This window comes from Calcarisporiella thermophila (genome assembly GCF_041956535.1).
Source record: "Calcarisporiella thermophila strain CBS 279.70 unplaced genomic scaffold VTP21scaffold_9, whole genome shotgun sequence".
Classification (NCBI taxonomy): domain Eukaryota; kingdom Fungi; phylum Calcarisporiellomycota; class Calcarisporiellomycetes; order Calcarisporiellales; family Calcarisporiellaceae; genus Calcarisporiella; species Calcarisporiella thermophila.
Window position 1 is genome coordinate 182,877 of NW_027192199.1, and position 26,993 is coordinate 209,869.

Sequence of the window (26,993 nt, forward strand, 5' to 3'; positions counted from 1 at the left end):
GTCGGGGAGAAGCGGGGAAAGAGAAGGGAGAGGGGGGCGCACCTTGCGGGTGGGCAACTTGTACCTTGTAGTGAAACTCTTGAGTTCCTAGCGAAAGAAATAAATGAAGAAAGTTGATGAGCTCAGTTGTTTTTCGTGTTCCGGTTTGGAATGAAATAATTAGAGCATGCGGCCAATCGCTGTCGCCCGATGGAAATTAAAGTTGCCATGCCCAGTGCAGCGAATCGTCGTACGGTGGGACCACGCCTCCGGGCTTGTTTTGAAAAAAGGGACGATTCAAGCTCGAGCGGCCACGCACAGTGGGCCACCGGTGGACAGCCGCAGGCAGGGCGGGGACCGGGCGCTCCCCCAGGGAGTTCGGCTCGAGGGCCCCGTGCGCCAGATCAAGCGAGTACACCGGCCGAGAGATTCAGGCCCTAGAGGAAGAGGCCCTTCCATTAGATAAGGATCGGGCCACAGCTGAGGGCCTGAGGTGATTTGCCGATTAGCCAATATGGACGTAATGATATGAGTTTTTTTTTATCATTCATAATTGAAAGCGCGGAGGTATTAGATAGAAAAAAAAGAGACAGACATATAAATAAATTCCCCTTCACCCACAAGAGCGCAAAAGAAGCCATCTCGCGACAGACATACTTGTACGGATGGATGGATGTGTGCATTTATATATTATATCGATATGAGCAACCACAAGTATTGTACCAGTGGCCTCTAACGTACAAGTCTACATATCCCACCCCTCTACTCGAAAGGTCTCCACATAGTTCAAGAATCGAGTGACCAGTTTGAAGGCGTAGGGGGGCACGTTCATCGAAATCAGCACATTCTGCACCTTGGACAGCCCATGTCTCCGCACCAGCTGGTTGAGCGACTTTCCTATCAAGGTGGGGTATACCATCTCGTCGTACCACCGATCGTTGAAAACGGCAAGCTTCACGACCGCTTGCAGAGCTCGCAGGGTGTCACCCTCCTCGGCATACAGCTCCAGGAGCTTAGACCAAGCACTTGAGGAGAACTTGTGCTCAAGACATCGCTGGAATGCTTCCTTTGCTTCCGACTAAGTGGAGAAAAAATAGACGTGCACATATACACATAAGCATGGGGTAAGCAATCGAAAGATTTCGCGCAAGGATGACTTACTTTGTGGTGAAGTCTTAGTGCCAGATCGCCCAATATCTCCCATTCGCTGCCTGTCTTACGGTAGGTCACATGCTGTGCCTTGTAGTGGTTCATTTCGGCACGCCAAACCGTGAAAACACGGAGATCCTAGGGGGCACGGGTCACATCAGTGTACGGTGGTCATATAGGTATGCAGCTGATTCAACTCACCTCGTAAAGCACCATGAAGAGATTGTCTAGCCATCGCTCGCACAATCGTTTGTTCGCAAGCGACATGCCATTGCTGTGAGTTTTCTGCGTGGCGGCTTCGTTCTCCTTCCTCGTGGCCTCCTCTTTGTTTCTGTCCCTGGATTCCGCAGGACTAGCCTCCGCTTCATTGATGGCACCTCCTTCGCCTCTCTCTGCAGGTTCAGTCTCTTTTTCCTTCCCATTACTCTCTTTTGCACCGTCGTTCTCTTCAGGCTGCGCCCTCGCATTCTCTTTTGCTTCTCCATTCTGTCGTGCCTCTGTTCTCGCTTCCTGAGGCGCATCGGTATGACTTTGCTGCTCTCTTTCTCGATCCGATTCGGTGGATATTTTTATGGTGGGAATGCTCGGCTTCTCAACCATCAGTTTTTTCCCCGCATCGACTTCTTTTTCGAGGCTTGCCTTCCATTCCTCGTGGGCAGCTTCCCGCTGCGCTCTATACTCCTCCTCCATTACGAAGACGGTCGACCGATATTTCAATAGTTCGTCCCACCCGACCTTGTCCACCAGCCGCGTCAAAATAGAGTAGGCCTTCGCGAACGTTCCTCTCAATGAAGGGGCCGGTAGCCGCAACAGGGTTGCGTCGGCATCGTTACGAACGCTATCCTCCTCCAAAATGCCGGTAGCGTATATGTCCTGTTTGACGGGGAAAGAGGTTTTCGAGGTGGGCGGCATGCGGTGGAAATCGCGGTCATTGAAGGTAAACATGGGGCAGGAGTTCAGAGTTAATAGGGCCTACAAATTTGGGATTGACGCACAGAAAGCGATAGTCAGGGTTAAAGCGACTCAAAGAATAAGTCTGAATAGAAACTCAAAGGGTACCGAGTCATATTGTCCCATATCTATATAAACTTCCGTCAATTTAGCCCAAGTAACAAATTCTGATGGCGCGCAATCGACCGCCCGTTTGGCCAACTTCAGGGCCAGGTCCAATTGACCCTAATTACGTAAAAAAAAAATAAATATCGGTTGTGGTTCCGACGAGGGGGCGATATTCCAACCTTATCTCTCAAAAAATCAGCCTGGAAGTGCAACAGAGGGTAACTGCTGGGGATCATCTTGAGCGCTTTGTGCGCAACATGGATTGCCTTGACCTCTTCGTCTGAAAATAAGGGTGAGAAAAAATTAGCCCACAAAAAGGCGCATTATAATACAATGCCTCATCGACACCTACCGGTTCGCAAATAAGCCTGTGCCAATAGGGCTGCAATCTCTGGATCTGTTTCCATAGCCTTCTCGAACACTTTCACGGCCTTGTCTAATCTGAACGCGTCGCCGAAATACTTGAAAATTCCCGCGACCAGATAGTTATTCACCGGTGTGGCAACGTGAATTTCAGGCTCACTTCCCACTTTTTCTGCTTGGAAAAACAGTTCCGAAGCCGCCTCGAGAAACCGGTTCTCTTGGTCGATATTTTGTATTGGGTCCAGTTTTCGGAGGCCCTGGGTGCGATGTTGTCGGTCGTCGCTGTAGAGGAAAGAGCGTAGGAGGGCGGACATATAGGTTTCTTGCCAGATATCAGGTGTGGTTGGGTGTCTACATATAGAACCCCAATAGTCGGGTGGATAAATATTACAAAAATATAAGCTTGCGAAATCGCTTACCTTTCGCCTCGCAAATCAATATAATAGCTCTCGACGCCACCAGGAATTTTCACCTCGACGCGAACATCGACACGAGAAAACGCATTGAAACAGCTACATTCCCAACAAAAAGAGTTCAGCCCGTCTCCTTTCAAATAGGCTAGCATTTTTTTTCTGACCAGTAGACGCCGGAGCGGATACGCCATCCTGTGGATTTCGCAAACCACGAAGCAGGCTCATCCTATATCAACCCGTGCACATTGAGTCGCCATGCAGAGACGATGGAGAGTAATCGGACAAAAACATACCACAGCATAGGTTAATGAGTTTAAATAGGCAGCTAACGACGCGGATGATGAGGCATCAACGCCATACACATAATGGTAGGAGCCCACCTATTCAGTAAGTGCCATATATGTCTATAACATATGAACCAACTCTTATAATAGATTTCAATACCTCTTTCACAGGTGGTCTTGAATTAATCTTGGTAATATGGCAAAGATCGGGCGGTCCCAGCTCGTGAAAATTGGCTGCCAGTGGAGGCATTAAAAGAATTATTAGAAAATTTTAGATCCTTTGTGAATTTCCAACATGGTAGATTAAAGAATTGGATGTAAGATGAAAAGCCATAGACACACCAATTTTGTCCTTTAATTATACCTCCAAAAAAAAACGGTATATAAAAAATTGGGATCGGCTAAGAAAATTTAATTACCAAGTATTTCAGTGCGCGAAGCTAAGGACTCTCCCAAGGTTGTCTCGAAAAATTCAGGGACCGTTTTGAGAGTATCCGCCATCTTTTTGGTCACTTTCTACGGATTTTTGTCGGATGGATGCTTTTGCCTGGCCTCACAGTGAACTTGAAGAGGGGCAAGATGGATGGAAGCGATGAATTGGACGCGTTATTACTGAGCATTTTCGGGAAATCCTCGGAGTTTAAGCCACGATGTTCCCTAGTAACCTAACCTTAACTCTATGGGCTGAACCAGAGTAGAAAGCGGCTCAGGTCGAGATGCCTAGGATATTCGAGAGAATTGACAATTGAGTTGAGGCTGAATTGAAGAACTGGCACGCGTATAACGGATCATCAGCTCTATTGAAATCCTGCTTGCGCAGTCCTCGGATAAACTCGTCCCTGGCGCACCAACCCTTACTTTCAAAGCGTATTAGCTCCTTGCGTAGTTATTAAAAATATTTCAAGGCAATCTCAAGATACATCAACTCCTATTGCTGGCTGATCCAGGTCCATAGTAGCTCTATAAATATGCATTAGAACACACAGTGGGCTGATCGTTATTGCAAAACAAGTTTTTGGCAAAAGAGTTTGTTTGTGCATATACGTGAGTGTGCCAGTTGCTGGAAATCGTGTTCCATATTTTCCTTTACGCTTCAGGCGGAAAATAACAGAATCTCGACTAAAACACTTGTCCATTCAGTTCCATTAGCCTAGAGCAACCATGAGCAAATGAATTCCGTAAACACGAGTGCACAAATGGAATGGCTGGGCGTTTGCTGGCGTTTGTATAAAGAAGCGGCCCCATACGGCCTATGCACATTTCTTTCCGGCCCATCTAAGCTGGTGCTGGGGCATATCGCTCCAGTTTGAAACAGTTTCCTCCGCGCTATATAATCCAATTCAATTTCTATATTAAGACATCGAATTTCTGATATAGGAAATGCCAATTTCATGTCTGGGCAGTGGACTCTTGAATAAGGGCCTGCCGTCTTTTTCTTGTGATCCGACTCGATGTTTTGGCATGTCCATGAATTCCAACAGCTTTACTGACAGTGGTTCGCGGACCAAGCGGCTTGTATCCAAGGCTGATTCGCAAAGATCCATCGATCGATCCCTCTTAGCCTCTGATCAGGATTCAGCCGCAGAGATGGATGAAGCTATGTCACCCATTGAGTTTACGCCTACGTTGTTGACCCCTACAGAGGTCAAGATTGAGGAAAAGAATCCATCCAAATGCATTGATCACAATCTTGACTGGACCTTTCTACTCACCCCGGAAGGCCTCCGATTTCAACTCAATCTCAACACATTGACCGACTTAAGACGGTTGCTCTTGGCTCATTTTGTGACTGAAAACGGCTTGAGATGCGTCACCATTCCAAACTGCACTGCGGATGCGAAACAAGAGCTGCTAGAAATTCCTCTTGCTGCACCTAGATGTACGGTGTTCCATGCCACTAAGGAATGGGGCTCCATGATATCTGGCAACTTGAAGAGCGCGAGCCACGCTGAGAGGGACCGATTGAGAAAAAGCGATGACACCAAGCTCAGCGCTAGAACCAAAAGCAACACCGTGACGACCAACGTCTATAACAAGATCATGGATTTTTTGTTCAATCTATACGCCGCAACCAAATGTGTCTACCTCTTTCACCATCCCTCGCACTCCGTTCTTCTCGAGAGGTATTACCAAAACAAGCTGCATCCTCTACTGATTCACAGCGGAATCGCATGGGGTGCTGTCCACTTTCTCCACTATCACAAGCGCACCTCCTATCATAAACATTTACCGTCCCTGATCGAGCCGTTTCTTGCCAAGGCTCGCGCGGCAGTAGAGGATGCCTTTGACGAACCGAATTGGGAGATTGTTTTGGGTTTGCTGAACATGGAGTTTTGTGAAAGGTCGATGATGCGATGGGACCAAGCATACGAATACCATAGACTCGCGGTGGTGATGGCACAATCGCTAGGCTGCGGGAAAGAAGAGTTGCAGTGCGAAGACCTGGCGGAAACTGAACTGCGAAAGCGAATATGGTGGGTGGGAGAAAGGAGCCTTCCCCAATTCTGCGGCCTCATGTGGCCTTGGGTTGGTGGGTGAGCGAAATTGACCCTATATTTTCTTGTCTTGCAGGTATTCGCTCTGTGTTTGTGAGACAACACACGTTATGGTGTTCTCGAAGAGTCCGCTGATCAACCTAAAGAGTATGGCCATGGCGCCAAGGCCTACACTGATGCCGGGTGAAGACGAGGAGGTGGAGCTATTAATAGTAAGTGACAAACTTTCCGCCCTCTTCCCTCTGCATTGGCACTAAGGATGACTTTGCTTCGTGGATAGTTTAATCTTACCACTTGCCTTGACTTCTACTTTAAATTTGCCTCTTACCCCGATATTGAATGGTCCCTCCCCGACCACGACATCCTAAGCGCTGTGACCGGGATAGCTGCCCTCCTGCGCCAAGATCTCCTCAATGTGCGCAGCGCTCTTTCGGAGGAAAAGGCTAGCAAATACCACTGGGTTCATGTTGAAAGCGAGAGTGGTTTTTGGGTGAACTGGGGTGCAGTGTGGCGAAGATTTTTGGAATCCAATGCACCACCCGGCCGTTTGGAAACACCGCTGATGGCGCAGTTGAAGGAGATAGCGATACGCGAATGCGTCAAGGTAAGCAAACTCCAGCGTCTTCCCCACCCCCTCCTCCTTCCGTGGCTAAGCATCCTCCCATTCCCCCTCCCCCTCCCTTTCTCCGTGGTAGGCTTCACGAAACGCGATCTGTATGCTAGAATATGCCATCCGGCTCAACAACTGGTGCCGCTTCAATCTAGTCAACTACTGCAAATGGGTTTGCCAAATCAGTCTTGTCGCTGCGCGATGCCATCCCAGCCTAGACGTGAAACGCTCTATCTTCCAGCTACTCCTACAATGCCTTCAGAGCTTACGGAACCTGCCGGAGATCCCCTGCAGGGCCGCGCTCATCGTCATTTCGGACGTCATGAGCACCCTAGAGACCATGAAGAATATATGCTTTTCGAAGAAGGAGCTCGATAAGCCCAAGCACAAGCTAAGGCCTATTGCGCGCAAAGGGTCGTGAGAGCCGAGGAGAAAGAGCGTGTACGAGTTACAATTGCCGATCCCCACTCTTTTCACCCCCATTCCACTGTAATTATATCATAACTCTGAGACGAATTTATTTATATTGTAATCTCATGTGACAAATACCAAAAATTGACTTTAATAAACACCACTATCCCACTCGAGCTTTTCTATTCTCTTCTCATTGCAATCTTGCATTCCATTAAAATAGGTGGAGGGGAGCGGTGAGGGGAGGGGAGGATAGGAATATAGACTACCTCTCCAGTGCGTCTTGGAATGCATCCATGCTCCTTTTCCCCCCCATCTCCGCTGAGTCATTGATGAGTTTCAACACGCCGTCCAACGCGTTCTCCTTTTCCACGATACTCCACCCAATTCTCTCGTTAAACCCCATGCTTCTCTTTTTGTGGAGCTTTCTCCTGCGTTTCTTCTCGGGGCCGAATTCAGAGTGGTGGCTCTTTTTCGAGCGTGGCAGGGTAACCACGGAATCGTCTTCTCTACCCGGCATCGTGCAGTTAGATTCCTCTCCTCGCTCCGGCACTCCAGGTTGGGCAACATTGCTTAGCGGTGCCGGAACATATGGCGGCGATGAAGAGGGAACAACGCTGACATCGGCTTCAGAGAGTAGAGCGTTTTCCCGTGTGTTAGTAACCGTTTCTCCAGCATACTCGATAGCATCCTCGAATTTCTCCTGATCTTCATCATCCGTGTCCTGGTGAAACGGGGCAGTGTAGGCGGGGGTATAAGCTTGGGAGTAACTGGGCGTCTTGCCCCCCTCCTTTTTCCATTCAGCATAGACTTTTAAGGCCTGTGTGTAAGCGGCTTTGTCCTCTGCATATTTCCGGTCGTATTTCTATCAAGATGGAAAAGATTGAGTACTTGCACACTTGACACGATGCGTGATCTGCTTTTTTTTCTGCCTTTCATCAGCTCCAAATTCAGCAGAAGCTTGGGCTAGCATAGATTGACTTACTTCGCGTTCTCCGGCCGGCAAATTTCTCCACTTTTCAGCCAATACTCGAATCAACTCTGTTTGATTCGCCTCGGGAAATTCCTCCTTCGCGCTTTTATACGCATCCTTGGTAAACCGCGCATAGTTCGAGAGGGGCTTCTTGGGGGCGTGGGGATCCACAGTCCGCTTTAGGCGCTTTTTGGGCGGTTGTTGCGATGTCAGTGTCGCAAAGTGCTGAATGTACTCGGGGAGATGGCTAGCCAAGTGCTCGAGATTATCCGCAAGTTTTCGTATGTTTCGTGCGGTCTAGCGTTGAGTACGAAGAGAGGGAAGAAAGAAGAGAATATGAGCAAGGGTGAAGTGACGCCTAAGATGTCATGATACTCACACGGGCACTCTTGTGCGAGAATGACCTCAGTGTCTGTTTCAAGGGTGGCAAAAGAGCGCTAGAAGACTCGACCTGTTTCTTCTTTGCCATTGCGGACTAGCAGAGGAATGCAGGTAAAAGATAGCACATATACGCGCCTACGACGAAGTAGCAAATATGAGGGCACGTCGCGATGACTCCCCCTAAATGGCGTGTCAATAAAGGAGTAAAGAAGCGTGCTTCCTTAATAGCGCCTATTATAGCTTTAATGGATAGGTACAGATAGAGGGCGGGTTGGCTTTAAAATGGCTTTCACGCGGTTCTTTCTTAAAGAAAGGCTTACCTTTAGTGCAGTATGAAAAAAATGCTGCGTGCGGGGATGGGAAGGCTGCTCTACGAGAATAGAAGAAAAAGAAAAAAGGAGCATCATACTGGAACAGGAACGGGCCGGAGGTAATTTCTCTTTAGGTTAAGTCGTTGCAGGGCGGCCGGCAAAAACGGCCGGGAACCACGGGATCCATTTTCTGATTCATCTTAAATTTTTCCGTCAACTTTGCAGAGGGAGAGAGGGGATAAGTGGTGGAGGAAGATTACATTGGTGCAAGTTAAAGTGAGTGCAATAAATAAAGAGATATGAATAAAAAGAAGTAGAATGGTCCATGAGATGGTTTGTATGTGGTTCAAAAAGTCGCTATATCATGCCTATGCATTCCCGAGTCGCCCTCTCACAACCTCCCAGATGGAGAGCCCTCCCCGTTGCGCGAGGTGCCACACGCTCTTGCAATACTTTCGCCCGGCCCGCAATACCGTCACCACGAGCCAAAACACGATTGCCAAGCCAGTGACCATATACTCTAGCACCACGTACCCAATGTCCAACCAGGGACTTTTGGCCCGCACTGCATTGATGATCTGGATGTCATCCTCCAGCGCTTTTACCGTATGGAAATTGTGCTCATTAATCACGGCCATCATCTCCGTCATGTCGGCGGTCAGACTTCGAAGCTGCCCGACAATCTTCCGATTCAGTGCGTCGAGGATGTCGAGGCCGGCAGCCGTGCGGACCTGATCTGCGGACATGGCGTGGAGCGAGCCGTAGACAAATTCCTGTGATGGAATAAAACTCCCGCTGCCGGTGGAATTGGCCCCATGCTCGCTATGTATGATGATGGAGCTCGGCGGGCGGGTGGAGACGGATGCGTTGGTCGGAATTGAGCTCATGGATATCATGGTCGAGAGTGACTCATTATCGGACTCCAGGTCATACAGGAACTCTTCAAGGAACTTGGCGCGTTGCTGAAGGTTCAACTGGAAGAGATGAAACAGATCAAAGGTTAAAAAAAAAAAAGCTTTGCACAATGAGAGGAGGGCTGGTTTAGTTCATTACTTCGCAGTGCTGGACAAAATCAAGCGCAATAGCAATCTGTCTCTGATATCTCGCTAGGGCACCCTCGATCTCGGACTGTTTTCTACATAATATCCTTTGTCAGCTGTCGCTAAACGGTATCTGAAAGCCAACCCATACTAACATGTTTTGGTCACTCTCCGATACAAGGAGCACCACCAAATTGATGAGTTGATCCCCACCGTCAATCAGTTTTTCAAATCGTAGCTTAGCAGACGTGCTAGGATCAAACACAGCTATAATGCAATCGTATGTCAAGAAAGCGTCAACAATTCCAACCCATGAAACCTCCGATTACCAAGGCTCTCCTCCTCGTCCTGCCGCCAGAGCACCGCCCATTTTCTAAAATGCTCCACATATGGCTTGATATGCTTCGGAACAAGATCCAAGTCGATTACAATGGCTTGTTCTAGATTCAACTCGACCCCTAGATAAGGCAACCATCCAATGTCCATCGATGTGTAGTTAGATTATATATGGGGATATTTACCCTGTTCTTCGCTGTTAAACTGTTCCTCCTGCTCGTTCTCGTCCTCTTCTCGTTTCACCTCACCCTCGTCCCTCCTTTCTTCGTTATCCATCACCCTTTCACCAATCTCTTTTAAACTTTTTTCTGGTTCAAAATCCCTTGCCTCCATCTCGCTTTCGTCACTTGGTGGCGGATCCTCGACTGCTAATGGCCTTCGGGGTCGGTGTATGAGCCGGCGGAGGTCCATGCGTCCCGATAGAGCGGCCTCGGAAGCCTGCCTTGTGATTTTTGCGGTGCTACTAATTGAGCTAGTGGAGGCATTTCCTGAGGGATTGACCGGGAGAGATGAGACACGGCCAATGCCAGCCTCTTTGTAGGGAAACAAGGCGGGCTCTGTCCCTTCCTAAAGCAGAGGGGTTCAGTCAATATACTACTTCTCTTCATGTGCGTCATGAGGATTGAAATCACCTTTTGCTGAGGATAGATGACACCCAGACCTACTCCTTGGTGCACCCTCTGTCCATTCCCTTCGGAGTGTTCCTCTAGCTCTCTCCCTCCAGGACGCCATCCGAAAATTTTGTTGGTCCAAGATCGCCGTTTTCGCATTAGCTCATCATCGATGCCACCCACTTCCCCACTTGAAGGTTCTTCACTGGTCGCTCGTCGCTCCCTACTGCCAGGTGGAGCAGGCGGCCGTTTCTGGTGACGGGGCCGCCTTTCCGGCGAAATTCGTTGCGCTAGAAGATTGGTTGCAGAGTGTTCCAACAAAGGCGAATCATGGGGTGCGGTTCGAAATGAGGAGGAGGTGGCGGAGCCGGTTGATTTGGGTAGCAAGGATGCCTCGGTCGGGGGCGGAGGGGTGTGTATCCGCTCGTCGTCCTCTACCACTGCCTCAACACTACTCCCAGCAGACGCAAAGCTAAGGGCAGAGCCGGGTCGGTCCACAACCTCACTTTCCTCCTCATCATAGTGGTTATTCCAATCCTCGGGAGTGAGGAGCCAGTAGGTTCGTCTCGCTTTGCCTGCCCGATCACGTCGCCGAATAATCCTGAGGGGGTTATATTCGCGCCCCAGCTGGTGCAGCGCGGCAATCAGGGAGTACTGGTATTGTATCAGTTCCTTGCAGCGGCGCGAGCGGTCCCGTGTCTTGTCGGAGATGAAGTCTTCCAGGGAAAAATCGTCGCTATCCCCACTAAAATCGCGCAATACCTCGCGAGAGGAATACCGCAGCTTACGCTTACGACGGGAGAGGCGGGACTCGGTGGTCATATGCGCGAGTCGGAGTACATCCTCGGTCCCAATACCATCCAGAAGATCCTCCACGGGCTCTACACAAAGGATAGCCATTTGTTAATTTCGAATTCTAGCAATTACTTCTCTCCCAACGGAGCATCATAGCAACACTACCTCCAGGCTCTTCTTCGTGGGTTATACTCTTGAAACTCTTCCCTCCACTCTCAATATGATGCCGTACAAGTGCTAATTCTTCGACCTTTGCTTGACGCCGACTTTCGCGTCTTTTTCGATTGGGATTGGCATCCGTCGTGGAGGATTGCTCTCCCGGCGATCTCGTCAAGGCCTCATCCCTAAATAGCACAAGACCCCATGTTGGTTCTGTAGGCGGGGACGGTAGAAGACCCTGCGGGTTCGTCGACGACCTCTGGCGTTCGAGAGGTGGGGATTAGAATGCGTTACACGGAATGATTTCAGGTATGGATTGATATGATTATTACCTTTTTGAGCGGCTCAAGACTATCGTGGTCATGCTCATGTCGGAATGGAGGCGAAAATCCAGACATTGAGATGGTGGTATATGGGTTTGGTATAAGCTGGTATATTGGAGAGGATTTTTAGGGTATGGGTTGAAAATGGGGAAGAGATTTATCTTGTGATTTAATAAGGATTTTTTTATCTCTTAGCCTAAATGGACTAAAATCCGCACATCGCACGTGCTGCATTTGATTCTGATGCCATTTATTTTAAAAATGGGATTCCACATTTTCGACGCGTTTTTAATATCTCTGATTTGATTACATGAACGGTTATATATATTTATATCTGTATATGTAGCGTTCTCAAACTCATCCAGCTTGCGATCCAAAAAAAAAAAATACACGGGTTAACTTGGGTAGCTCAACACTTAGCCAGAGTGCTCCACCGGAACTGTGACTAGACGTCCATTGACCACAATACTCTTGAATTGCTCGGGCACTGGCACCTCTTTGAAATCGCCGCTTTCATCGGCGCCAGGCAAAAGCACATTCAGTGAAGAGCTCTTAGCTGTAAAAATCTCACAATCAAGGCATTCCTCTGATAGGTATATCAGGCCACTATCCGACTTGTCCACCGCAATAGTGGGGGTTTTGTGGAAGACCTGCAACTGGAAAGAGCGACTATTCACGACGTCAATTGTGCTCACCGTAGAGTCGATAGCAAGGCCACACTTATTACATGAATCTATTTTTTTTTTGTTTTGTGACGCAAGAGTATTATTGGCCTTTTCTTGGAATAGAGGCGGAAAAAAAAAAAAAGAATGCATACCCATTGTGACGGCGTTCACCTTGCCCTTAACTTGGATCACACTATTTTGGCAGTTGAAGATATAGACTGACTGGTTGATTTGTGTGTTCTCAATAAGGATGGAATTGTTGCCTTCGTGATTCTCCACGACCCATTTATTTCCTTCAAGTTCCAAGCGCGCCGGTTTCTTGGCCTTCGCCTTTGTGGGAGCAGTGGGAGGGGATTTTTTCCCCGAAGTAAGAGCTGCTGGTTTTGGTGAGGGTGGGGGAGGAGTTCGCTTTGTCGGCTCGGTTGATGCTTTGACCACGCTGGACGCGCGGAGGCTAGGATTCTTGTGTGTCATTTCGCTCTTGTCCACCTTACGTAGACCCTTGGTGATTCCTTCGCCTTTGTTCAATTCCGCAAGAACGGCGACCATATCGCTCTTTTGTCCCGACCCGGACGTCTCTTCTGAAAAATCAAAACTAGGAGGAGGAGGGGGTGGGGGAGGGACACCGCCCGCTGGAGGAGCGGGGGCAGCAGAAGCAGTAGGCTTGCGGCCAACAAAGGACTGAGGATCCTGGCCATGCGAGTTCCATTCAAGCCCCGTCGTATAACATTGCTTCACGTAATTATGTAATGCTGCCAACAGGTCCATATAGCTTTTTGCCCACTCGACATGCTTTGTGTCCCTAGAAGCAAAGCGAAATGAAATCTCTTAGTGTCTCCGGAAGTAAAAATGGCACCTTACTTTTCTTTCCACTCTTTGATGACACGATTTGCGTAGAACTGAGCAGCATCCTTCATCTCATTTACAAAAGGAGCTGGTTTAGGTTCCTATGAAAAAGCATCAAATAGGCGTTAGACAAATTCATCGGTCTCATCACGAGAGCTAATCGGAAATTACCACTGCAACCCAACCAAGGGCTTGTATTCCCTCGCTCACCACGGTGAGATGATTAAAATATTGGCTTGGGCGGTTCAAATCGCGAATTTCGCAAATCTTTTCCAAAGATTCGCGCGTAGGCTTGATAAGCTCGGCAAAAACGGGAGAGGTCACGTCCGGTTTTTTCGCCTGGGTTGCGATAAGGATAAAATCGCGCTGAGCATTGAAGACATCTTCGACGTACTTGCTCTGAACATTGGAATTGAATTAGTAAATCAATGATTCATGCTAAAATAACACAAATTTGATTTACCTGCTCGGCCACCTTGTCCCCGATCTTAAGGGATGCCTCAAGATAATTCTTCAGTGGGCCGCCAGTGATCTCATCAAACGCCTCGACTTTCTGAGGAAGCTGCGTCTGAGCTGCCGATGGACTACCAGCCGCACCAGCAGAGGCGGGGGGTGCTTTGGCAGAAGAAGAGGAGCCAGATGAGGACAAGGCAAGATCCTCCAATCGTGATGTTGCGATTTCTAAGCGCTTGATGAGAGTTGCGAGGGCGTTTTCGTGCATGTTATTTTCTTGTTACCTGGTAGTAGAGTTTTATTTTCTTGCAACCCTTTAAACTCTTTCTACAGAAGGGTTACCAAAATGTATATTAGGATTTATTCGATCAACTATATTAAGAAACTAGAATTCATTCTTCCCACTCTCATTTATGGGATTTAGGGATGCGAAAAGTGACTGCTAGAATAGAATCTATTCTAGCATCGCAGCCATGTCAGTTAGAAACTAACAGAAAACAAACTTTCACAGATCAAACAACCAAGTACCCCAAAAGGAATAAAAGTGTAAGTTTCCATTATTTTTCGCATCCTTCCATTTCACAGGTCGTCCTATTCGTTTAGCAGGTGGTGGCCAGATAATAATATCACTATTTTCTTAGGAAACGGCCAAAAGAGTTTCCATGGTAAAAGAAGTAGACGAATTCATGTTCCATCCAAATTTTTCAAGGACTAAATGAGTAAAAGGAAGATATTTAAATGGAAGAGGATTGCGAATAAAAAAAGCATTTTTAGCTGTATGTTGAGCATTGGCAAAGTCTATATATTCATTGGCATACAACTGATAATAGTACACATATAATGCAAAATGGACAGAACAGAGAACCATTTAGTTGGAGCTCTGATGAATCAGAGGCTGGTCATTGAATCCCTGGGAATTGACAATGTTCACGCTAGAGAGTTTCTGGTCACCCGATACGGTCACGTCTCCAGAGATGAACAGCCCCTTGTCCTTGGGGCTATGCTTTGGAATGACGGGGGAAGGAGCCGCTATCGTTGTGACGGTAATAGCAGGAGCTGTGATTGTCACAACCTTAACTTCAGGGCTCGGTAGGGCTGTCATGAGAGGGCTTTCATCCACAGGCCTAGGGCTCTCTGCCTCTGGGGCAGCTTCTTCAGGTTGAGGTTGTGCAGACACAGGAGCATCCCCTTGTTCGGGGTTCGCTGCTACTGGGACGGCATCCTCTGCAGGTCTCGGATTATTCGCGGGGGGGACAGCGGAATCCACTGGCTGCGGTTGCTCAGCGGCTGGTTGCGGTTGCTCAACGGCGGGAGGCGAAGCCAAAACGGGCCTCTCATTGTTGACGTGCTGGTCCACGGCCGGCTGCCTGGTAGGTCTGCTACCGTCATTACCCTGAACAATGCCTCTCGCCTCCCCGCCGTTCTGATGGTTCACCACGATTTCCTTCTTCCCTCCAACAATGTTCTCCCCACTAACATCCACGCCCGAGGGGAAATCGGTAAGTTTGCCCCGGAACATCCTTGAATTTTCCATTTCAATCACACTGTTTGCGCTGAGCTCAGGCACAACGACCTTTCCAGCGATACTGATCACACGCTTTTCAAGAGGGGCGGCAATGGCGCCGGTCGAAAAGGCAAGGAGAAGAGCAAAGTAGAGAGGCTTCATTGTGGTAATGATGGAGAATTTTCAAGAAAGAATGGAGGTGGGTGCTATGGAGTGGGTGTAAATGAATGACAATGAATGCAATAAAGTGAAAAAGCGATGCCTGGTGGCCTCGGAGGGATGGGACTTATTTATTTGTTCAGGGGCGAGGTAGGTTAATTTGCCTGTTGCGAATTTGCCGTGGGAGTTTGCGTTTGGAGACTCTTTTTGGTACATGCTAATCAATGTTAACATAAGATGGTCGGTGATTGCTCGGAAAATGTCTTTGGCAAAGATCGCCAGGAGAGCGCGGTGGCACATGTTAAGCCGGTGAATCCAGTTAATCCGGCCATTGACCTCTCCTTACCTCCTCCGTTTCTATTAATAACCAGTGCCCGTGTGAAGCTTGCTAAATTTAGTGGCCATAAGTGGTATTGGACACTGCACGTCGCCAATCAACCTCAACAGCCGAACCTCTAAAACATTTTCTCTGAAACACTCAAGCCGACCACGCCGTTGAATCCATCACATAATACAGAGCATTTTTGCAAAGTCTTAACATGGTTCTCTTGTAATATGAAATGTCAAAAATGAAAATAATCTCGGCCCAACTCTGAGAGTGGTTTTTTCCAATCCGGATTCCTCCGCGCTTTCCTGCCCCCTATTTGAGCCCTCGATTCAAGCCATGGCACCAGCACTAGCATTGTAGCTATCTATCCCCCATCCTTTTTAAAGTTTAATAAAGGATCACTGTAATAAATGAAAAAAAAAAACCAATGCCAGGCATCATATAATATGATCTAGCCTGAGCATTACATGGCTTCCCAGATCGAACTAATTTCCTTCCACTCCTCTTAGTTGGCTTCTCCACTAGACCTGTATAAGCTATTAAAATAGCCGTTTGGCAAATAAAATAAGTGGTGCCCGGAGATTTTCATTCTTATTACCCGAGAGTCTTGAAAATAGGCTATGTCGGTTTTAGAAGGGAGGAATGACGAAAAGGGCCGTGAAAAAATGGAAAGGTATTCTTAAACCGTTCTTGAACCGAATTTCTAAGAGCTCTATGACGCAAGCAACGGAGGAGGGGGGGGGGGGAGGAAGAGGAGGAGGGTATGGCAAAGTTTGGGTTTCAACAACTCGGGCAGCGCTCTTTTTAGTCAAGGGGGATTCGCTCCCTCTAGCTCTCTTCTGAGGTCCGATGGCCAGACCCATTGGATCCCGGTCAGTCACCCTGCAGGGTAGTCGAAGGATATCTGGCCGCTGCTAATCGTGACGCCATATCGACTGCTTAATATAGGGTTTCGTGCGAGTCATTTCAAGAATTCCATGCATGCACCTACTTATGGAAGTGTTAGACATTCAAAATCTCATAAGAGGAAGAGAGATTTATCGGACCTGTAGCAATGCAGGGCCAAGCGTAGGAATTTTCGAGATGAGGGAAAAAGCCCAAAGTCCCCTATAGCAGAATTCCCGAAATATGAAATTGCGGACTCAAAGTGAAACGGTTTAATATCCAGTTCATCAGCAGCACACCTGTCCCCTCTCTCCCCCATCCTCTTAGGGGATTTTGCTCGCCTCCCACACAGCGCTAACGAGCGGCGCCAGAGAAGTATCACCTTCCGCGCCTGGGCGCCCCTATCGCCGCGCTGATGGGCCGGTTCCCAATCCAGAACACGTGGCGCGCGGATTGTATGAGCAGCGAAACTCACTCGTTCAGATGGGCAGGGCGATTCTATTTAGAAGCGGGAGGAGGAGGGGATCCCCTAAGTAGATGGCCGGCGGTGATTTGCGAAATTTTTCTCATTGGGATAACCCCTATGTCAAGGTCATACGACGCAAATCGAAAGACAAAATCGCTTTTTGTGCGCAAAATCATGCCAGAATTTAAGCCCTCCATGAGCTATTATCCTTCCAATGGCAAAACCGCGATTCCCGGATAGCACGTGCAAGTGGGGGGGGGGGATAGCCAGAAATTGGCAGGGATGACCTCAGCGTGCTTCCCCCAGAATGGATGCGTTTTTATTTTTCCAAGCTGGCATCGAACGAATTATTTTGAAACTCTGCCCGAATCGAACCCCCCGTCCCCATTCTTGGCTTGCGATATTTGATCCGATCGAGAGATAACCAAATTAAACTAGGTTTAGTGGAGCAACTTTATATAATCAGTTTCTAAATCGCTCGCTCCCCCCCCTTCTTTCCCCGCTTTCTCCCACTTCTTCTTTTCTCCCCCACTCAGCCCCGCTGCTCTTGACTCTTCTCTCCTCGCTCTCTGTCTCTTTCCTGCTGCTGCTTCTCTCTCCCCTCTCTCGCCCTCTTCCGCTTCACTCACAACCCACCATGAGCACAATCCACAGCTATTTGACCCACTCTCTTCGGGTCCCCGTCGCCCAGCTCGCGCGGTGTACGTACCGCAGGGTGTTCGACCGCGGCCCGCGGTTCCTCAGCACCCAGCCTTTCCACAAAACCGACACCGTCGAAAAGGTAAACGTTGCGCCCCCCACCCCAGCGCTTTCCCGGCTGGAGCTTGTAAGTAGGCTTAACCCGATGGCCGCTTCTGCCTCACGGCGCTTTAGGAAACTATCGTCAAGCTCCTGGGCAGCATCGAGTCCCGCAAGGAAATCGACCAGTATCTGCACACCTTCGCCGTCCCAGACACCCCCAAGTTTGCCGTGATCAAGGTGGGCGGCGCCGTTATCACCGAGGAGCTCGATACCCTCGCATCCGCACTCAGCTTTCTCAACCGCGTCGGGCTGCACCCCATTGTGTTGCACGGCGCTGGCCCGCAAATGAACCAGCTGCTGACCTCCGCCGGCGTCGAGCCTGAATACCACGAGGGCATCCGCGTCACAGACGCCAAAACCCTCGAGATTGCACGCAAGGTCTTTCAGCAAGAAAACCTGCGACTGGTCTCGGCCCTCGAGCAGAACGGAACCCCGGCGCGCCCGTTGACGTCGGGGGTGTTTGTCGCAGACTACCTAGACAAGGAGCGCTACAAGTATGTAGGACGAGTGACGGGCGTCAACATGGCCCCCATCGAGTCGAGCTTGAGGGCGGGGGCGTTGCCCGTCCTCACGAGTTTGGCCGAGACGCCCGGAGGGCAGATTTTGAACGTGAATGCCGACGTGGCTGCTGGCGAGTTGGCCCGTGTTGTGCAGCCGTTGAAGGTGGTCTACTTGAACGAGAAGAATGGCCTTTATCACGGTGTGACCGGGCTGAAAATCGACGAGATCAATCTGGATGAGGTAACGTCACCCCTTTTCCTTGTGTTCCACAAACGATATTGGACGGGGTGCTCACTTATCTCCTCTTATTTCAAACAGGAATATGACGCTTTGATGGAGCAATCTTGGGTCAAATATGGCACCAAGCTAAAGCTCAAGCAAATAAAACAGTTGCTGGATCATCTGCCTCGCTCTTCCGCCGTAAGCATCATATCCGCCTCGCATTTACACCGAGAGCTGCTCTCCGACAGCCGGGCAGGAACCCTGATTCGTCGTGGCCACCGTCTCACTCGCGACCGCTCTCTCTCTAGTGTTCGCGCCATTCTCGAGGCTGGGGACGATGAGGTGCGCATGGGCGGATTTGCCCAGTATGCCAGCCGCATTGGCCAGCACACCCCCGTGCGAACCTACAGTATGGAAGAAAAGGCCGCTGCCGTTGTCGCCTTTGCCGATCAGCAGATCGCATGGCTTGATAAATTTGTAGCCCAGGATTCCAACATGGCCCAGGAACTGTGGGCTGCCATCCGTCGTGAAATCCCAAAGATGATATGGGTGACCCGTACGGGTGAGCATGCAGAAAAGGCGGAGGGCAGCTTCCCCATCGGTGATGGGCACACCCTCTACTTTTATGGTCTTCGTGGTGTCGACGAGGTGTGGGCCGTTGCTGAGCAGCTCGGGCACAGGAGCCAGAAGGATAGGAACGCCTGGATGTACGAGAATGCTTTGTTGGGCCAGCAAGAAAACGCGGCTGTAGCCGGCGGAATGAAGTAGTGGTTAATCTGCAGCTCTGAACTCCTTATCTAGCGGTGTATAGTCTCATGTAATGTTATATATATATTTTTTTGTTTTTCCGCTGGGAATTCGTGCTATCATTATATCATTTTTGAAGCTTTTGGTGATATAGACTCTATCAACAAAACATTTGGAGAGAGGGATGTAGTTCATTCATTAAATCCTGAACATAAGTAGGAACACCTGGTGTAGACAATATGAACAAAAGAGATATTATAGTATTCTTCTGGTTAAAATGCAACCTCTTAAGAAATTATAGTATAAATGCAAGCATGTGCTATTTTTTATCCTCTCTTCCAACCTGGCTAATAACCAAAAGGAGAGAGAGTATTAGCAGCTGGCTTATGGACGGAGACAGATCAAATTTAAGGATCCTTTAGACGTGATAATTTGTCATGGTACATATGGAGGTCGGGGTAGTGTTATTCAAAAAAAAATGAGGGACACAAGAGAAGGAAAACAAATATAAGGGGGAGGCGGAAATAGCAACAAAACAGAAAAAAAAACGATACAGTTGCAAAGGAAGAGCTATACTCTGGAGACGTTAGGAAAAACACAAGGAAACGAAAATAATAAAAAACAAACGAAATGAAATAACATGTATATGTGAGTAGCAAACTTTATATAAATCGTAAGGGATGTGGGTTTGGGCATTATTGAATTCATGAGAAGAAGACAGCTTTCGGGTCTAAAGGCAAGCCAGTAGCGGGGTCAACGTTGTTGGCCTTAAGTTTTCTCTGCTGCCTCAGTAGGCGAGCCTGGTCAAAGCTGACCCCCTCACGCTTCATTATTAATCGAATCTCTTCCGAGTCCAATCCGGGTCTGGTATCGTTCTGTTCAAGGTTCTGATTCAAGTCGAATGTTTCCGATGTGAGTCCATCTTCGATGTCTTGTTCAAAATTGGAGCTTCTAGGGATGCGCTGATAACGAACTCGTTCAAATATAGCAAGCAGCCTGTGGCGGAAAAAATATATTGCCAAGGAAATGGATATAAGGAAGAGAAACATCCATAGATCGGTTGCCGTGAGATGCATGGTGATTTTTCAATGATTCGAATGTGCCAAGTAAGATCTCTAAAAGAATGATATCAGCAAAATGGACGAGGAGGAAAAAGCCCTCATAGGGTAGGGGAGGGGGGAGATGAAGGAAACCGAAAGCGCATCCAAGGCCGTCTTGGATTAAGATTGTGTGGCTGAGTCAAGAAACTTCTCGATCATAGCTGAGTCGCATTTTCAAGTCCACAAACTATCCTCTCGTCTGGTTCTAAATTAATCTCATCATGAAAAGCTTGGAAGAAGAAGTTGGCCACGATGCAGAGTATGAGAGTGATGAGCAAGATGATGCTGATCTTGTAAACGGTTCAACGCGCAAGCGAAAGAGAAAGCAGAGTGACAGCCAAACCACTCCGACTAGGTCTTCGACACGTGTCCGCAAAGAAGTTCAGCGATTCTCTCCTCTAAGACGGGAGGAAAAACAGCCCATTGAGATCCGGAAGGTTCTTGATTTACCCTCATTTAGTCCCTGCATTACATTTAAGAGCTGATCTTGTATCTCACCTCTTTTTCTTTTCGTGATCAGGGAGAAGGGGCTCCACTTGGGGAAATCGCAAAAAGTAATGTATTAGTGGTTTGCTCTCGAACTCATAAAACAGCGTCTAATTTGTATGCGAAATCCAAAGTTTCTGAATACATAGATAAGAACCGCGTGGAGGATGTTCTCAAACCCCTACATCGCATATTATTTGGACGCGTTGAATCGCCTCGCAATATCAAGTCAAACCTACGCCAGTTCAGTGGATTGACCATAAAGGATGAGGTAATATGAGCTTGAATGTTGGTCCATTGTTCTTTGATATATAGTCTGTGGGTATTCTTTTGCAGAAAGAAGAGGAGCAGATGAAAATGAAATTCGGAAAATGGATGGCCACCGGGTTGAAGGATCTAGCGCGATTCCTTAACTTGGAAACATCGGGTGATAAAGTAAGCGCCTGTTCAACCAGGAGAATCTTCTTTTATTTTTCTATCTTATCTAACAGCACTTCCTCTCCTAGAGCTCACTGATCGACCGTATCGTGGATTTTCTCAAGAAACCTCATGATACCGGCTATAAGAGGCGTGGGGTATGGGATCCTCATTTCAGCTTTTGAGGTTTTGGCCGTGTCATGTTGTATAACTGAATTTGGTTGAACCTGTAGGAAAAGAAAAAGCGCAGGAGCAAAACCGTATCATCCAAGAAGTCGAAGAAAAAAGTAACAGTATGTGGTTGGCCTTTTTTTCCCGATGGCGTGGGGTTGTGAGGTGGCAATCGTATCTCTTATTTGTCTATTATTTGAAACTTGTATAGGAAAACTCTACGGAAGAGGTGGTCACACTTGAGTCTGGACTTGAAGCCGATGAAAGCGAGAGTGATAGCGCCAGCGCCGATGGGGCCGACGACTATGAAGACTCTGCCATCCTCTCAGGTCGTGGTGAAGAGGCGGATGTGAGCAGTAATGTGGAAGACGAGTCACCGATGCGTCGACATTCTAAAAAGGTGATCCGAAAGAGAGCAGAGCGGTCCATCGAGGCCTCAAAGAAGAAGAAAGAACAGAAAGCGGAGACCAAAGAAGAGTCTCGGCGTGTAGATGATGCGGACGATGAAGGAGAGGGCGGGGCTTGGAATGGCGAGGAGAAGCGAGAGAACTATGGGAAATCCAAGGATGAAAAAGTGGAGGGCACCGATAAGGAAGACAAGAACGAAAGCGCTGGGAGCGAAGCTAAAAACGACGAGCCTGGCGGGCCTAGTGATAAAGCGATCGTGGAGGAAATCAAGCGGATTTTGAAGGGTGAATAGGATAAATAGATTCATGTGCTTTTGTATCATAGCCACTGATTACCTCTTGCCTACCCTTGGGCCAATCAGATGCTAACCTCAACGAGATCACCGCTAAGCAAGTGCGTCAGCGCCTGAATGAACACTTCGGAGTGGACCTGAGTGAGAGGAAAAAGTTCATCAATTCAATAGTCGACCAAGAGATCAATAGTTTACAGCCAGAGTGAGTGAGTTGATCAACCCCCAAGGATCAATATGCAGCAGATGTATATTTAATAGGTTTAACGCAATCCACTCTTCACCTTCTATCTTATGAATGCCCATCAAACAATAAAATGTGGTTTAATCCATGGAAAATGTTCAGATAGATGCTGCATACTGTTATTTTCTATTTATATCAAGATCCTCGACCTTGATGGATGTAATCGGAAAGCCTTTGGGATGAAACCGAGCATAATGGGATCCCTGTTCCTTCACTTGAAGCTCCGTGGGGTAATCCGAATTCAGTTTGGAATTGCTTCAAAGAGACATTTGCATTTTTGAATAAGAAAAACTAAGGTGGAAAAAAAGTTTGAAATCAAAGCATTTAGAAAGAGCAAAGCAGAGAAGTAAATAATTACGGAATGGAAAAAGGCAAGATGAAGGAAAAAAGAAAAAGAAAACAATGGGAACCTAATATCTAAAGCTCGAAATAAATGAGACGGATCTTTCTACATTTAAAAAAAGGGAGAGGGAGGAATAAATTGCGCAGAGAAATATATATATGGGTTGAATATATAATATATAATAAAACTTTAGCCTAGTCTTCAACCGTAATGAGGGGAGCCCTACATTCAACGGTGGGATCTTCAATAGGGAGGTTGATTGTATCGCGATTCGTATTGTTGCTGTGGATATCGTGGCTCCTGGTACTGGGGTTGCTGATGCTGTTGATAATAGGGCTCTTGGTATCGCAACGGGGGCTGCTGATACTGCTGATAAGGCGGGTAAGCTTGTTGCTGGGATTGCGCCTGGTAATACTGCTGCGGCTGTTGAGTTTGTGGGGGCGGGGGCATGGGCGGAGCATAGCCGATTCCGTTGTGGTAATCATAGGGTTGCTGAGGAGGCCCTAGGTCATCACCAATGTCGGAATATTCTTCGTAGTTGCTGTTCTGTGAAAATAGATGTGTGCGAGAGTCATCATCGCCTGGTATGACCTGATGTTGAAGATGTGCGGCAGAGGCAATGGTCGCACGCTGCCGTTCTCTTCGCTTGGCCTTGCGCACACGTTGACGTTCCCAATCTTCCCATCGCTTGAAGCACGAAGAAGAAAGACAAAAAGCCAAAATTAGGTATACAGGTCAGAAATTCATGTAATTTCAGCAATTGGAGCGTACCTTCATCGGCACCTTCGACGCATCAAACAGCCCCTCCTTCTTTCCATGATCATCCCCTTTCGTCTCTCCCGTCACTTTGCGTGTTTCGCCCCAGGAAAAGTCGTCGAAATGCCAATACGCATACACGGGCAGAACCAAGTTCCACACAGGTAGAGCAAGAAGGTACACAAACATCCACATCACATATACGAGCTTACGCGAGGTCATCAAAATGAGAATTGCAGGCGAGAACAACACAATCACGAGAAGAGCGAGAGGGATGGCAGAGCTGACGGAGGTGATGGGCGTAAGCGCCAGGCTTATAATCAGCACAAACGTTAGGGCAAGCGCAACTGGTAATGACACGGTGCCGATAAGGTCGAGGAATACAACAAACTGCATTGAAAAACAAAATGTGCCACACAGATTGCGCACGAGCACCAGCTCTAGTAGATTGTGGATGGTCGAGTTGATCCATCGCCTACGCTGCGACAACAGCACTCGGAACTCGTCAGGTACAACAGTTTTACAAATCGCTTGGGGCATGAACATCATCTTGCGATGGGGGAAATTGCGAAGCATGAGCGTGGTGAGGAAACGATCCTCCCCAAGCAAGAGCAAATTCTTCTGATGAAGTGTGTCGACCACGTTTTGGCTATATTCCTGCACAATTTCCGGCTTGGTGATGATGGGGACCCAGTCATCATCGCCTTTGCGGGCCTTTAATCTAATCATGTTTAAAAAATAAAATTAGAAAACAACGTCTATGGCTTGGTGATATGTGTCCAAAAATAAACAAAAACATGGTGCCATACCTGTACATGCAGAAACACCCAGGCAAACATGTCACACCTCCGAATATGGATTCAAATGCCTTTCCGAGACTATTTCGAGGAGGGAAAAAAAAACGTTATACATCCCTGTTCGCGCAACGAAAAGCAAACAACGGTAAATATTGTTTGAGAACACTTACTGGTGAGAGATATAATATTCATAAACCTGAATTCCAGTCACCCACGAATCTCGCTTGTTCGCGATCTTTGTCTCCCCACATAACCCCATGATCAAATTGTCATTAATCATGCAGTTAATGAGCAAGCGAAGTGAATCTGGATAGACCTTGGTATCGGCATCAACCTAAAGTGGAAGCAACAAAGGGGAGATAAGATTTTGAAACAGAAGAGTGTCCTGATTGTGAGCAGATATTCGGTTATTGAAATTACCATGAGAACGATCTCAAAAAAGTCGGGGGTAACTCCCATCAAATGATGAATTTTAGTGAACAAGTCGTAATCAAGGGAAGTCATTCGGTCATTATAGGTAACGCGCGAGAAAAAATTCATCAAAATAAGCTGTGAATCGCGTTTCCCACGGTTACCAGGTTTTGCTTTGCCTTGCTCTTCGGGAGTACCCCATTTCACAACGGTAATCATAGGGACACGGTGTCCTTTATGACCTGTGGCGTTGATAGAGGAGCGATATTAATATTTATTTTGAAAACTTGGGGAACACCGAGAAAATTTATACTCACAAAAATGTCCAGCATATACTTTGGCCATGTTGTGTTGCTTGGAGCCCTGCGCAACTGCAATATAGCTCTGGGGTTTTGGATCATGAAAAGTGGGGTCTAACTCCATCATATCAATACAAATGTCCGGGGTCGACTTGTCATTGCCATGTCCAGTGATTTGCCCGTCTTTCGGTTGGTGGGTGAGGGGGGGGGAGTGAAAGTCACTTGGTTAGCATGCGGTTTAAACATGTACAAAATAGCGAGAGGCAATTTTACCAGCAATAATAAAGAGCAGCTTCCTCTCATCAGGATATGCCGTTACCGCCAGCGATTCAACTGTATTCCTGATCGAGGCTTCACCCTCTGAGTAACATGTTACCAACATTACCGTGAACAAGTCATTTCCAATGTCGGACCACGTAATCGTCTTCACGAAATTGCCAGAGTCATTTCGCTGAGCCCAGGGCGCAGCGCGGTTTGCCATCTCGTAGTTATTACCGGGAAGTACTTGCGGGGAGACCATCGACTTGCGCACTTTGGGCGGGGGTTTTGCGAGACGCCAAGATAGAAACCAAGAAAACACGAGCGCCATGATAAATCGAGCAAACACTATCCCAAGCACAACCGTCAAGGACACTAACAGCACAACTGAGGCTACGAAGCAACTTGGAGTCGCTTTGTCAATGTGCCCGGCATAATATTTCTCCACAAGACAGTTAACCGCAAGCTTAAGATCATTTTGCCTGAAAAAGACCTTTGTTGCATCTTTCCCGCCATTGGGGTGTGTATTGGTGAGCACAGAACGGATCGCATAATCGACGATGTCTCCAACAATGGGCCGTGGATTTGCATTTATGTAGGGATCGAAATTAAGCACGTTGCCATCAATGACCAGGTAATTGCGCAGCGCCTGGTTTCCGAGCTGAACCCAGTCAAATCCTACTTGTCGCGAAGTGTTCACCAATCCATACTGCTGAAGCGTCACAGGATTAAATGGTTGCAGAGGGCATCCGTTGAACCCGTTGTTGGTCACACATGGATCAAACGTCACCGCAAGATATTTGTTTAGTGCTGGATTTTGGCAAGCTACGATGTTGTTTCCATGCGGGAAATAGTTGGTTATGTCAGTGCCCGAAACAGTGGCAAGCTCATAGAAATTGACATTTTCCGTGGGCTTTGACTGCGTCATGTTAAATTGCCAGCCTTGTATACCGATAACCGAGCCTATTAAGGAGCAAAATAGATAGAAGCATTAGTATTTGGTGTGGTAGGGCAATTTGTTCTTATAATAGAACACATATGTACCCCTGAAGCCTGGGTCATTGTAAGGGATATACAAATTCTGATTCGTTGCTTCCTGAGGCGGACAGAGTAATGTCTGAAAACCAATTGTGAAGAAAGCAACCACTCCTCCCACCAATGCAATTAGGAAACAAAGCGCTATCTTCTCTCGCCATGCTTGTTGCATTCCCGAATCCGATTTCCCCATCTTTGCTAATAAGAAGTTCGGTGCCCAAAATGTGATGATGCGCGAGAACAGGACCCATGGATCAAATGTCTCACGCTCTTTATGACCAGTAAGTAATGGCGTAGGCTTCTGGTAACGTTCTGGGCGGATAAGAGTCTTGCCGCGCTGAAGCTGGGTAGCCCCACGCATGGGCTGTCCATTGGACGGCATATTTAATGAGAGTATGTGGAGATATAATTAAAAGGAAATTGGTTATAAAAGCTAACGAGATCCGGATCTAGCAATGCCTTAATGAAGCGCCACAGAAAAAAAAGTATGTGGTAAAGACAGATAACCTAATGGTAGTTAGAAAGAGGGGGGAAGGGAATAACGACAACCAATTACTTAAGCTAAAGCTAAGTGGACGAATAACAAAGCTGAGATGGGTTGGAAATTCTTTGAGAGATAAAAGATGATGAGAATAAAAACTATTCAATAATTACTGATGTTATCTGAAAATAGAGGGATGAAGTCTAAAAGGAGAGAGTGATGGTTAAGC

At 47.7% G+C, this 26,993-nt stretch overlaps 12 protein-coding genes across 12 annotated transcripts; 5 read left to right on the plus strand and 7 right to left on the minus strand.

Annotated features, from left to right (window-relative positions):
* Positions 1-166: 166 nt before the first annotated feature.
* On the plus strand, positions 167-445 carry VTP21DRAFT_11435 (uncharacterized protein; the record flags this gene model as incomplete). The annotated part of the gene is made up of 1 exon (XM_069390879.1): positions 167-445. One exon carries the CDS (start codon positions 167-169, stop codon positions 443-445), a length of 279 nt encoding a protein of 92 aa, XP_069252066.1.
* A 279-nt stretch (positions 446-724) lies between these two features.
* On the minus strand, positions 725-3,748 carry VTP21DRAFT_11436 (uncharacterized protein; the record flags this gene model as incomplete). The annotated part of the gene is made up of 11 exons (XM_069390880.1): positions 725-1,057; positions 1,141-1,266; positions 1,330-2,100; positions 2,188-2,304; positions 2,367-2,467; positions 2,540-2,901; positions 2,970-3,062; positions 3,128-3,189; positions 3,257-3,343; positions 3,408-3,481; positions 3,667-3,748. 11 exons carry the CDS (start codon positions 3,746-3,748, stop codon positions 725-727), a joined length of 2,208 nt encoding a protein of 735 aa, XP_069252067.1.
* A 960-nt stretch (positions 3,749-4,708) lies between these two features.
* VTP21DRAFT_11437 (uncharacterized protein) lies at positions 4,709-6,773 on the plus strand (the record flags this gene model as incomplete). Its single annotated transcript, XM_069390881.1, has 4 exons — positions 4,709-5,721; positions 5,819-5,954; positions 6,023-6,346; positions 6,438-6,773. 4 exons carry the CDS (start codon positions 4,709-4,711, stop codon positions 6,771-6,773), a joined length of 1,809 nt encoding a protein of 602 aa, XP_069252068.1.
* A 255-nt stretch (positions 6,774-7,028) lies between these two features.
* On the minus strand, positions 7,029-8,205 carry VTP21DRAFT_11438 (uncharacterized protein; the record flags this gene model as incomplete). Its single annotated transcript, XM_069390882.1, has 3 exons — positions 7,029-7,628; positions 7,749-8,033; positions 8,116-8,205. 3 exons carry the CDS (start codon positions 8,203-8,205, stop codon positions 7,029-7,031), a joined length of 975 nt encoding a protein of 324 aa, XP_069252069.1.
* A 591-nt stretch (positions 8,206-8,796) lies between these two features.
* On the minus strand, positions 8,797-11,767 carry VTP21DRAFT_11439 (uncharacterized protein; the record flags this gene model as incomplete). The annotated part of the gene is made up of 8 exons (XM_069390883.1): positions 8,797-9,402; positions 9,482-9,556; positions 9,620-9,735; positions 9,798-9,926; positions 9,990-10,371; positions 10,437-11,296; positions 11,343-11,628; positions 11,702-11,767. 8 exons carry the CDS (start codon positions 11,765-11,767, stop codon positions 8,797-8,799), a joined length of 2,520 nt encoding a protein of 839 aa, XP_069252070.1.
* A 341-nt stretch (positions 11,768-12,108) lies between these two features.
* Positions 12,109-13,924, minus strand: VTP21DRAFT_11440 (uncharacterized protein; the record flags this gene model as incomplete). Its single annotated transcript, XM_069390885.1, has 5 exons — positions 12,109-12,425; positions 12,510-13,159; positions 13,219-13,304; positions 13,375-13,602; positions 13,667-13,924. The coding sequence occupies 5 exons, from the start codon at positions 13,922-13,924 to the stop codon at positions 12,109-12,111; spliced, it is 1,539 nt and encodes a 512-aa protein (XP_069252071.1).
* Positions 13,925-14,524: 600 nt separating this feature from the next.
* On the minus strand, positions 14,525-15,322 carry VTP21DRAFT_11441 (uncharacterized protein; the record flags this gene model as incomplete). The annotated part of the gene is made up of 1 exon (XM_069390886.1): positions 14,525-15,322. One exon carries the CDS (start codon positions 15,320-15,322, stop codon positions 14,525-14,527), a length of 798 nt encoding a protein of 265 aa, XP_069252072.1.
* Positions 15,323-15,418: 96 nt separating this feature from the next.
* VTP21DRAFT_11442 (uncharacterized protein) lies at positions 15,419-15,778 on the plus strand (the record flags this gene model as incomplete). Its single annotated transcript, XM_069390887.1, has 2 exons — positions 15,419-15,469; positions 15,557-15,778. 2 exons carry the CDS (start codon positions 15,419-15,421, stop codon positions 15,776-15,778), a joined length of 273 nt encoding a protein of 90 aa, XP_069252073.1.
* A 1,857-nt stretch (positions 15,779-17,635) lies between these two features.
* VTP21DRAFT_11443 (uncharacterized protein) lies at positions 17,636-19,290 on the plus strand (the record flags this gene model as incomplete). The annotated part of the gene is made up of 3 exons (XM_069390888.1): positions 17,636-17,779; positions 17,872-18,540; positions 18,619-19,290. The coding sequence occupies 3 exons, from the start codon at positions 17,636-17,638 to the stop codon at positions 19,288-19,290; spliced, it is 1,485 nt and encodes a 494-aa protein (XP_069252074.1).
* Positions 19,291-19,973: 683 nt separating this feature from the next.
* VTP21DRAFT_11444 (uncharacterized protein) lies at positions 19,974-20,345 on the minus strand (the record flags this gene model as incomplete). Its single annotated transcript, XM_069390889.1, has 1 exon — positions 19,974-20,345. The coding sequence occupies one exon, from the start codon at positions 20,343-20,345 to the stop codon at positions 19,974-19,976; it is 372 nt and encodes a 123-aa protein (XP_069252075.1).
* Positions 20,346-20,590: 245 nt separating this feature from the next.
* VTP21DRAFT_11445 (uncharacterized protein) lies at positions 20,591-22,349 on the plus strand (the record flags this gene model as incomplete). Its single annotated transcript, XM_069390890.1, has 8 exons — positions 20,591-20,806; positions 20,890-20,923; positions 20,990-21,126; positions 21,192-21,290; positions 21,362-21,430; positions 21,506-21,565; positions 21,655-22,135; positions 22,213-22,349. The coding sequence occupies 8 exons, from the start codon at positions 20,591-20,593 to the stop codon at positions 22,347-22,349; spliced, it is 1,233 nt and encodes a 410-aa protein (XP_069252076.1).
* A 621-nt stretch (positions 22,350-22,970) lies between these two features.
* Positions 22,971-26,665, minus strand: VTP21DRAFT_11446 (uncharacterized protein; the record flags this gene model as incomplete). Its single annotated transcript, XM_069390891.1, has 8 exons — positions 22,971-23,414; positions 23,499-24,204; positions 24,299-24,361; positions 24,451-24,614; positions 24,701-24,933; positions 25,009-25,173; positions 25,264-26,211; positions 26,293-26,665. The coding sequence occupies 8 exons, from the start codon at positions 26,663-26,665 to the stop codon at positions 22,971-22,973; spliced, it is 3,096 nt and encodes a 1,031-aa protein (XP_069252077.1).
* Between the last annotated feature and the right edge of the window lie 328 nt (positions 26,666-26,993).